This window comes from Pundamilia nyererei, unplaced genomic scaffold (assembly GCF_000239375.1).
Source record: "Pundamilia nyererei isolate P.nyererei 1_Seehausen unplaced genomic scaffold, PunNye1.0 scaffold00003, whole genome shotgun sequence".
NCBI classification, from domain to species: Eukaryota; Metazoa; Chordata; class Actinopteri; order Cichliformes; family Cichlidae; genus Pundamilia; species Pundamilia nyererei.
This window is the reverse complement of record NW_005187404.1, coordinates 3347182-3359140: the sequence shown is the minus strand read 5'-3', so window position 1 is coordinate 3359140 and position 11959 is coordinate 3347182. Positions and strand designations below refer to the sequence as shown.

The 11959-nt window shown below is 38.2% G+C and overlaps 1 protein-coding gene across 4 annotated transcripts in view; it reads right to left on the bottom strand.

The window, feature by feature from the left end:
* gdpd5b (glycerophosphodiester phosphodiesterase domain containing 5b) overlaps window positions 1-11959 on the bottom strand; it is a 38579-nt gene that overhangs the window by 17344 nt on the left and 9276 nt on the right. For all 4 annotated transcript variants that reach the window (XR_311400.1, XR_311401.1, XM_005720682.1 and 1 more), the window contains exon 2: window positions 7332-7505. Coding sequence is in view for 2 of the 4 variants with exons in the window: in XM_005720682.1 (XP_005720739.1) it covers window positions 7332-7448 (117 nt within the window). In the remaining 2 variants the exon portion in view is untranslated. The remainder of the gene's footprint in view (window positions 1-7331; window positions 7506-11959) is intronic.

Sequence of the window (11959 nt, the reverse complement as noted above, 5' to 3'; positions counted from 1 at the left end):
TCTGCACAGCTGGCTTTTTATCCGGGCAAAAGAACACATGACACAGACCAACAGCGGGCCAACGGAAATCTATGAAAATTCAAAGCAGCTCTGGGAAACAGAGTGTTTGAAAAGCACTCCAACACTTCTCCAGGCTTTATTATGACAACATTTCCAAGTAGAGTGCTAAGTTGTTTGACTCTTTAGGAAATCACAAGAGCGTATTCTCCTGAGGAAGACCAGTTATGTAATCAAACTTAGAATCTAAGTTATGCTTATTTATCTTATATGTATAATCTTGGCTGTGTCTGTGTCTGAAATGACCATATTAAAAGGACAACATGTATGATGCAGTCCATACTGCATAATGAACTAAATCAAATGCATTTCTGAAATGTTGAATAAAAAGTGCAAATATTTGAAAAGCTTGGAAGTGGCAGAGCTAACTGCTAAAAATAGAAGGATCAAATGGATCAAGGAAAATATTGCTGCAGCATATAAACACTCATGTTAAAACCTTAAAAGGATACATTCCAGAAAATCCTCCGCTTGCACTTTGTTCACAAAACTCTTTGCAAGTAGTGGAGACAAATGCCATAACAAGCTTTTACCTACAATGTTGATATGCTGCTTCTACAAAGCATCGACATCCCTTCAGTCACATAAAGCATTCATCATTTATGAAATGGTACTGTACTTTATGCTCTGTCAAAAAATATATATACAGGCTGCCTAAGAAAACATTAAATAGTGTCAAAATAATAATATTTGTGATTCTCTATTGCACTCAAGAAAACGACACCAGTGAATTCATATCTGGAAAAGTCAGGTATGGAGCACAAACCGTATGTGGTGTGGAAAAATATACCTTTTGCTCTTTTTCCAAGACAGCTGAAAGCAGAGAAAACATTGCTGTTTTAAATTAAAAAGCTGCACAAAGACTTACTTATGGGGCCAAGGGCTGTGAACAACCCCTGCACAGGATAAAATAAAAGTAATAAAAAGGAAGTCTAAACAAATTTATATGAGTTACTCTTCCCCACCTCCTTCTTCAGCAGCATTTTATTTTTAACTGCTCACAGCAGGGCCAATACAGTGGATTATTACTGCAGCAGCCAACAATATATTAAATAAAGCCTACTGGATTGTTCCTCTGTCTGCAGTAATGTTCTTTTGAATTTTATGGTTTAAAAACAACTCAAAATGTCAGCTCGAATTCAGTGTCTTCCCTTTGTTGCAGCTTAGTAAATATTCCCATTAGAGTGCAGCTAAAGGAATTTGGAATGTTAAGTGGGAATGAATCAACCTAACTCAACCCAACACTTACTGCAGACATAAATAAGGGGTGAAAAAAAAAAATCCACAAAAACAACAGCAAAGAATCTCAAGAAAGCAAATGGTCATGCCCATGGGTTCCATACTTTCAGACAGCAATTGAATTTGCATTAAAAGGAATCCTTATATTATGAATCCACTTTAGAGCTTGTAAATTTGGATGGACTACCACAAAAGGTCTTTAATTCCCAAACTGTTGATGTGTTACTTTTGTTAGACCCCTGGAATCAAAGTTGAAGGTCTACAGTGAAATCACTCCTTGACCGCATCATTTCGAATCCACTGTGGTAGCTTTTGTGGAGATTTGCTAGCTCCTTCCAGTTGGTACTTTGTGACAGATAATTGGTTCTCAGTCAAATTTAAAGCAAGGAAATCAGGTAAATACTGAACATCATCATATCTAACAAGACGGCACAATCAAGGTATCAGTGGGTAATATGCTACCTATAGCAGTTACAGAGGTTTTGATCTTTTGTCCTTCTTTTCACTGTAAGGGTGACTGCTAACTGCCAATATGGCTGATTCAATCTGTTCTGTGTTCTCCAACAATGCCTCAATATGCCAGACTGGATCGAGTCTACACAGTTTCACACTCAAGATGGTAACTATTTATACTCATGAGCTGTTCTACAACAACACTTGGACAGGGTTGCACAGAAGAAAACACGTGATGTGTGATTATTATACAGAACTGCAAATGGCCTATTGTGTATACTTTCATTTGCATCTGATTTGTAGGTGTAGCGCAGACAGAACTAGGATGTTAAGTTCTGTAGGATGGATAAAATAAATTCACCCATGGAAACCGGTCATCCTGTGGATTCACAAGTCAAGTTGTGTAACTGTGACCCATCCTGCAACAACAACAGCAGTAACAGCAAAGATGTTAATTTCTTCAAGTTCTTCATTTTCATTTCATTTGTCAAATTTTAATTAAGATTTGACAAAACAAGTATTTGAGATCACAATCTAATGTAATCCCTAAAAATTTAAATACGAGGAGATGTACCAAAATAACTAACACAAGTTAAAAACTAAATTTTGATAATTTGTGACATTAAAATAAATACTGTACAAACACAGAGTGCACACTGTGAGACAGACTGAACTACACATTCTCACAGACTACATCTTAAATTGACCGAGCTACAAAAAGAAAGACACATTTAAATAATTATTGTGAAAGTAACACAGTCAAAATTCATCATCTTGTCCAAATCTGCTCACTGAACCTGCTCCTCTGTCTGCAGCTTCACCTCCTCAGGCCTGGAACATTTTTGGCTGCTGTGCTCTGATTTCACTCCATTTGCTCAGATTATTTCTGGTGTTAATGACAACTTCTCTTAAGTACACATTTACATTACAGATTGATTAAAAAAAAGAAAAAAGCTAATCCAACTGCCCAATGGTGGAATGTCACAACTTTAATAGTCTTTTGTTTTTTTATGCTTTGGATATATTGCATATTGTGTCACCAAATGTATTCAACAGATATCAGATGTATTTACTTCCTAGACATTGGTCAGGCTCTGCAAGAAACAATGAAATGATACATTTAATTAGACACGGCAGCTTGACACAGTATGCTGCAATTAAACATGCCAACACTGCAGGATGCTGCTTAATTTCCTTCTGCTACCACAGATCAATACAGGCAGAAAAAAACCCCCAAAAAACCCTTTTCCTGTAAACTCCAACCTAACATGCTCCGCTCTCCTTGCCTCCATCTCCACTGGACATAACACCTCAGTCACTTGTCACATTCCTGAGCAGATCCAGTTAAGTCTCTGACATTTCACACAAGCCGAGTAAGCATTTTAAAATGCAGCTATATTACCAGCCTGCCAATAGCATGGGTGGGAAAAATAATTCAAGGCCACATTACTACTTTTATCATAAAAAAATAAAAATAAAAAAAACGAATTCCATACACAAGATTCAGTTCAAGTAATTTTGCATATATGAGAAATGTACACACAGCCAGCATTTCTTCCTGAAACATGAAGTACACCCATCTCAACCCTGTAGATCAGTAAACTCTCGGTCAAATGTTCAAACATGTTTCCAACCATAGGAAGGTCTGGATAGGAGACCATGTAAAAAAAAAAAAAAAAAAAAAAAAAAAAATCCTAAAAAACAAAGAATGCACTTCAATTACATGCTGATTGATTTAAAATCCTCTGTGTACAGAAGCAGATATACACTATGTGTCACTGTCCAATAGCTCTAACTTTAGACATTTACTAGATGTTACTTGTTTGAAGGAGGCCACACATTTTAGAATTTGTTGAAAAGTCACTGTTTGGATTACAGGGGTGAGGATGCACACACTGGGAAGAAGTTCAGGGATTTTCTAATCAAAGCAGATAAAGTAAGTATGTTAGCAGAGTTGCGGTACTTTGTTTCACTTCCTTAACAATAATAATTTGCGTCTGCCATAAAAAGAAAAAGAAAAAAAAAAAGACTGTAAATGCAGAGGAAAAAAAGATATCTGCAAAATGTTCATGTCCAAGGCAACAGTCCAGAACAGAAATACACTGCACATATATTTAATCCAACAAGTGCGTAGGAGACGGACAAACCGGTCCAATGCTGCAAACAGACTAATGTTAAATGTCTAGTCTGTCAAATCACTGGTCCAAAAACTAAAACTCATACAAATAAGCTGCTGTTCATCAGTTCCAAAGAAAAGGAACAACTGTTATAATCTAATACTGTTCAGTCTTCAAATATCTTCCCTTTTTATCTGCTAGCACAAAAATTCAATGTTGCAGAGCAGCAATCGCTTCAAGTAACTGCTAGCTCTAGCTCCTGTCCAGTATTTCACAAGCCAGGGCAAATGTAGACCACAAGATTACCAAAGCTTTGCTTCTATTTTTGAAGCCTTTGTCCCACTGAATTGTAAAGACTGGCTAGATGGAAATACTTTCAATTATTACTGAGAGGCCAGATCGGCTTGCACTGTGTGACGTTGGCAGTCTTCCTACAAAGCACCTTGAACAGACAGGAGGCAGCGTCACTAAGGTAGCCAGTCAACCCGAACGACTCATTAGAGTGAACAAAGATGAAAAAGGGAGAGAAACTACACAACCCACTTGTGGATTATAAATGGGTCTATAGTTGTTGCTTGCTTGTCAAGCTCCTGTGATTCGCTGAGGTCCAGTTACACATACCTGACACCAGCTCCAAGTCGCAGTTTGCTTACAGAGATCAGTGAAGGTGCAGTTTTTTTATGAAATCACCACATTGTAAGCTAAGAAACATTCTCTATGGAAATCAACAGTAATTCTTTTCCAGTATCAGCACTGACAATTTTAAATATTAAATGAATCCAAATGAATTAAAATAGACTGAAGGGTCCATTTTTGCACTGGAGACAAGATAAGTGCTACCCAGCACCACAGGTTCAAAACAAAGGATGAGCACCTTGGGGGAGTGGGGGTGCTGACTTGGTAACATTTATTCATTTGTGCTTGTAACAGGAAACAGAGCTACACTGTGTCCAGGTCCCTCCAAACAGGAGGAAAAAATGAGGTCCAGTGTATTCCATTTATGAAATGCGGGTAAATATACCCTTTTTGCCTTGCTGTGTTATTTCTGTGTGTTTACTTATACACCTAAACAGGTTTATATAGGTAATTTGCTCACATCAGTGTGTGTGTGTGTGTGTGTGTCCGCTTGTGCCCTTTGTTTCTGCCAGTTTAGAGTATATTATATGGGCATAAATAAATGAATGTACACAAAGACATGTGCTGTGTGTTTGAGTCTGTTGGAGCAACATAACCCAAGTGTCCTTCCAAAATAGCAGAAAGAAAGGTCACCTTATGCAATACTTTTGGCATCCAGCTAATATTAATGGTGCTGCAATTTTATAAAAATGAGCCAAATGAGCCTTCAAAATTAAATTGTTTAAAATGTTTTTTTCCCCCATGTAGGCATTTATACTTACAAATGACTTGGACCCCAAGGTCTGCTGACCTGTCAGTGATAAATGAGACCCTTCTACAGAATGCTTGCAGGGTTTTCTTTACGTGACAAGTTTGAAGTTCAATAATAACAACACGCGCACAAAATCTAAATCAACCTTTTTTTAAATTTTAAAAAAAAAGGAGGAAAAAAAAAAGGGTGCAGAGTGTATGTGATGACATACAGGTAGAAACAATGGAGTATTATAACTTCAAGCTTGACCATAGAAAGCTCAAGGTTATTGAATGAGGGAGAAGCCAGCAAGGACATAATATGGTCACATGTATTTTTCTTAGTATGTAAATTAGGGTATTTGGAGATCATGGTGTGGATATAAAAGCACACCTCTTTGGAAGAATAAGAACAGTTTTATAGGATTTGTGCATTTTTTCAGTAGTATATTCAACAGAAAATGTAAAAACTCCTACATATCCAACTTGTTATTCAGGGCTGTGAGGAAAAAAGAAGGAAAGAAAAAACCCACACCACATTACTGTAGCAATACAATAATAATAGCTTTTAAACTTAGCAATTAAACTTTAAGGAGAAATGCCAACTTTTTAATAAAGATGCTACTCTTAAAAATGTAGGTTGAAGGTCACTGGAAGATCTATAAAAAAGCCAAGTAAGTGAGTTTAATTACTAAGCAATAAATAACAGAAAACCTTGTTTGTGGAAAGGGAGTGAAATTCTCTAAGGACTGTGGGAAACTGACCTTGGTAAAATAAATTGTGCACAGAACAAGATGATCGGATCTCATTCATCCACAACTGTGCGCTGGCACACGTGAGTGCGTGAACAGCTTCAAATTCTCTTGTAACAAAGAATGAGAGCAGGGACAGCACTGACTCCATTTCCTACTGATGTCCTTCTTGTACACAGTGTTATGTAAATCTATACACTAATCCAGCCATCATAAGAGTTTCTATACAAACAAAAGCTCTGTTAGAATGAAAAAAACAAAATAAAAAATCAGGTCAGTCAAATGTCATTCTTTCAATTAACAGACTGGCTGCTAGTGTCGTTAGTATGCATCTCTAAAACAATTAGACAAACCTGAGAATACACTGTAAATAAACAGGTCACAATTACTGTGATGGTGTCATTCTATGATCTGTATGGGTTTGAATGCAGGCTATCCCAAAAACTGCAAATTTTTCCTTTCACTTTAATTTCAGTGTAACCTGACTTTTTAAATAGTCAAAAGAACCGGTGTCAGCAGCAACTCTGTAATAAAATTAGGAAAAAACTGAACTGAATCTGACAACAAAGCCTTTAATTCATGTAGCGTGCTCCTGTCTCAGAGGTTTCCCTAAAGTGTATTAGGAATGTTATGAATGATAACTCTGACTATGTTACATTTAATAGAAAAAATATGGTTCCCAGTCACATCAGCAGAGTTTTGGTTATGTCAGTCTCGCGTTGTTGGTATGCAGCAGCCCATCTTAACACTCTGAAACAGGTAACGTCAGCTGAATTGTCAGTGCTTAGCTAGCAAACAAAGGTAGTGGATGACAGTCTCTGGGGGTTGCAGCAGTCAAACAGAATCAACCTACTGTGACATTACTGTAATATTTGTTGCTCCAGCTAGGCCAACATAACGAGCATGAAGTCAGCCTCTGGGGGCTTCTGCCCAAGTTGTTTCCATTCTTGGCATACAGCAGCGGACTTGCCCCCCACACAATATAAGCAGAGTTGCTAAGTAGTGCAATAAACACTCGGCACCAGATTGACAGTGGACAGTGAAGGTAATGTCAAATAAACCTTGGTTTGCGTGGTACTCGCCAGGTAGGTTGTCCCAATCAACTTCGGAAAGTATTCACGCTTCTATGGATTTATTTTGTCCAAGTTTTATGCAGTTTCTTTACATAATCCCACACTGACAAAGTGATGGTGACTACAAATGATTTTTTAATCCCTTTTTGTTGTTGAACTATGTGCTATGGTACAGTGTGAGGCATTACTCTTTTACAGAAAGGAACTCATGGATAGCAATATGTACTGTACAGAAATGGTAAGGTTTCTGCATTGTTTAATAAGGGGCCTCTCACCTTGGTGGTGTCATCATGGGAGCGTTGATAGCGTTTCCATCTGCAACCATAGATCCCAGTGATGCATGACAAACAAAGCTGGCGCTCATAGACTTGGAGGGGTTGGTGTTTCACCATGCTCCTTCAGTCAGTCCGGCTTCCAGAGCTCTAACATCCCACTGGCTGCGAAGGATCCTGTGAGAAATTACAAACAGCGTTAATATTGAAGCAAACAACGCAGCAACAAATTGTTGAAACCACAAAGGCTGTGTTTGACAACCCATGGAACAAATGGAGTAACATGTCTGGCACTTTAATAGAAAACACATGCTGCCTTGAAAAGCTCGTCCTGATAAAAAGCACAGCTTCAAATTAAGACCTTGTGCATGTTTCCAATGACAACTGGGACTGCTAGCAGCTTTTCATCAATATGATCAAGGAAAAAACATGGCAAAGAACATTGGTAAAGTGATTATCTATTGAACATCACATGACCAAGAACATGAATATATCACCCACTTATAATAGGTCTGGGACAAGGCAGCATGCAGTCACCACCTCTCCCATTAATCAGACCAAAACGAGGAAATGCAAAAGCAATACCAACAAGTGTACGTGTAATAATACAACTGTGACATTTTAGCAAAAACCTTTCAACCTCAGGGAAACTTTAAAAAGGTCAAAATGTCAACTAAACCTCCAGGTAAAGCAACATGATTGTCCTCACTACCACTTTATTTTTTTTATAATGTGCAGGGGGTCTCTGCATCATTTGGCACCTTATCTGAAAGTCTTACACTGCCAGCACTCACTATTAATAAGGCTACAAACCATGGTGGAGTAGCAAGGCACATTATACTTCAGAAGAAGAAAAAAAAGTCTTGATTTTCCTTTCATCCTTGTCTGATGTCGTTTTAGTAAACATGGTAGGCAAGACTAGTCTGTGTTATGTGTGAATAACTAGAGTTATGAGTAATCCTCACCAATGAACCTGCTGCTGATTCAGCATCAAGACTTTGTAATCAGCTATAATAACAATAATGATATTACAGCGGTGCGGACTGTTATCACAAGTTTACCTCACTCTCCAGGGACACGATGGAGCCTGTTGTGCTGCAGCTGCAAAACACACATCAACCAAATCTGGGGTTGAAAGTGCAACTTTGTGTTTTCAAAGCAGCAAATGATGCATATATAATGGCAGGGTGAACAAGCCGTGTCGATGAGAGGCAAACAAACATGAATAAGAGGCTACAGCAAGATGCAGACTTGCTTCAAGCTAGTTATATTCCTTTTTCCTTGCAGCGGTTGCTAGTGTGTAGCGTACTTGCATCTGATGTTTCAAATGCAAGTACATGCAGTAATTCTGCACTCTTCCTGCTGTAATCAGGCTGTCTCAGTCTCTGGACAGCTGCTCATTAGCATCTACAGCATGGGCCACGTTTCCTGTTATTAGCGAAACTGCTCTGAAAAGGGTGGGCTAGACCCAGGCAATAATGAATCTAGCTCACCCCAGCAGGACCGCAAAGACTGTCAGTCAGTGTGTTATAAATGATTTGTGGGTTAAAATGAAAAGTGTTAAATGTAACTTCTCCAATGCAGCAGCTTTGTTTACAAGCCTTTTGTATAAGTATTATATCTTAACAAGCCAAACATTTTTTCATAAGAAAAAAAAAAAAAAATCTGTACTCTTACGGGACAGTTAGTCATGCTAAAGGTTATCGACTGTCTGAAGATCTGTACTTGTCAAATTCATTGCTTGTACTGTGTTGAAGAAATGAAAATCAATTCACTGATACTTGCACAGTTAATATAATTACTCAATGACTGATATAAAATTATTGCTGTCAAATATAACCAGGCACAGAGATCACATGATTACAAAGACTCACTTCTTGTGTCCAACACAATGCACAGGTGTGTTCATTAATCACCTTATACTGCACCAGTATATTGGCCAAAATCAAACTACTTTGTAGCCAGCCTCTCTGCTGCAAAGCAGCCTAAGGGATTTAGACCTTGATCAGACTGAGCACTATTTCATGCTGCCATGGCCATTATAAGTGACATTTCTTCTCAAACCATGTCTGCCAAGTTGAAAGAGATCAGAGCCTTGTAAAGACATGATTAGGAGCATAATTACGGAAAAATATCTACAAATCTGCCAAAACACTAATGGCATAAAAATCCTCATTTTGAGGCAGCAAAGAGTTTGACATGTTTGATCATGACATTAAAAAAAAGAAAAAAAAGAAAGTGAATTGCCACCTGCCTGCACATTAAAGCCAATGTGTTGTCATCAGGGGTGCAGCAGAAATGTTAACAGAGAGCCAGAGAGAATACTTGCTATTCTGGCCAGATTCTGGAGGGGTGTACATACAGATAATGTGGCCTTAACGTAAGACGTTTGGCTTCTTCGTGGACCCTCACACAATCTTCACTTGACCACTTGCTACTCTGCATCATCCTGTGTGTGCGCACAAATGCACAAACACATTGAATTGAAACTGAAAAATGTCTCAGGTTCTTTTACTGGCATGACACACGACACATCAAGTCTGTTTATAAACAAACAAAAGGGTCCTAATTGATAAGCAGTTTTGAAACAAACATTTTCTGTTGAAACATGCAGCCCTATTTTTTTTTCTTAACAAAAAAAAAAAAGAAAAAAAAAGAAAAAAGGACATTAATCAGTAGAGAGTTGTGTGGGAAAAAAGTCTGACATTAAACAGTCTTTAACCTACAAGCTTATGAGCACAATCTCATAAGCAGAAATAGCGTAGGTCATATGAGTGAATCCCATGTGTCCCACCTCCTGCATGTTTTTGTTAAACCGCAGTATTTCTAGTAGTGAGAGAGAATGCAAATTGGATTATGTCCCATTGTGTGATACACATGAGAAAGGAACCTCTCACATGCTTCAACTCACTGCCCAAACACTTTCTAAAGTTGATGTGGAAAAATAGCAGTAGTAAGCAGCTTTAGCTGAAATCAGGCACAGTGTAGATTGGTCAAAATGACTAAAAAAAAAAAAAAAAAAGGCATCAAAATCAAAATTCAGCTCAGCTCTTCAGTGAGGAAAACACACGCACACACTTTTGACATCTTCAAAATGTCAGCTGGGGATTGTAACAAAAACCCACAGCGGTTTGGAGTTTCAGTTCAGTTAGTGGAATTACACAGTTCAAGCGCCAAAGACTCAAATCAAACAAATGATTTTAATTAATATTTTTTTAAATGAACAGAAGTCAAACAATTCAAGATTCTGAAAAGAGCTGCTTTTCACATTACTGCTGCCGACACTGGAACAAAAAACAAATATGGATTTATGTTTGGGCTTGTCGACCAAGCCTTTAAGACAGGAAAACAAATGTGAAGCTGACACAGCAAAGTTTGGTGTGATCACAAAGGCAAACTAAAAAACACTTTCAGCACTGTCATGCCATCTCTTTGTTGACATAATGTTCCAACCGGTTGCCACAGAAACCCCTCCATGTTGTTACAGGAAAGGCTGATGTCATAACTTGCTTACCCCCAAAAGCTTCCATTCATGAAAGTGTTACATCCACTTGTACTCTCAAAGTCAAAAAAATATTACACGCCATAACTACTTTAGTTGAGATAAACATCAAACGGGCCTTTAGAATTCCACCTATTTGATGAATGATATCATCGTAAGTAGATGGAGCAGCACCGAGAGCACAGATTTGTCACCTTAAAATGGAAGGCTTATGCATTTTTCATTTTGGGGTTAAATACCCCCATCGCTCATCTCCTCAAGCCTGAATAAAAGAAAGAAATGCTCTTCCATTAATCCCTTTATCAGCATAATGTCTTAGCAAAAACTCATCAGCCAAATACAGCCCAGTGGACACAATTAATTCTTAAATAAGATGCAATGAATTAGTGAAGCCTAGTTAATTACAGCACAAGTCGTGATGTTCACCACAGACTGAATACATGTTCAGCCAAGACTGGAGCTACACTATCATATTTTGCCAACATGGATGTGACACCTCTGACCACAGTAGGTGTGGAAATGTAACCACCATAAGCAGTGTGGGCTGCTCTGTCACAGTGACTCACTGAGTCACAGACACAACAACCGAGCCACAAAAACTGAAACTTTGATTAAAATCTTTCAAAAATTACACAGTAAGAAGAACAGAGCTTTCTGCATATTTAGCAACACATCAGAAGAATAGAGCAACTTTTCAGATCCTGTCACCTAAATGGCCTCATTCTGAACTCAAACAGATTAAGCGGCAAAGTCAACAAGTGCTCAAAGCTTTCGTCACACGAGAAGCAGACTTCCTGCCATTACTGTCTGTCACAAGGTGTCTGAACTTGTGTGGAGAGGAGGAGAACATGAGAGGGGTGCATGGAAAAACCCCTAAACAGCTTTTACCATCTTCTTTTCTGCTGCCTCATTTCCTCCAATCAAAAGTACACCCAGAGAAAACAGTCAGCAGGGGAGGAAATGCTTCAGCAGTTTCCCAGCAGAAAACATTGTCTTCCTTTGGTCAGGGAACTGAAAGAGACCGAGCAGCAGAGAACTGCAAGACCAAATGCAAACCTGCTAATTGTGAATAATATATTCTTAAAAAGATACTTCACAAAAACAAAAACCAAAAAAAAAAAAGGGGGGG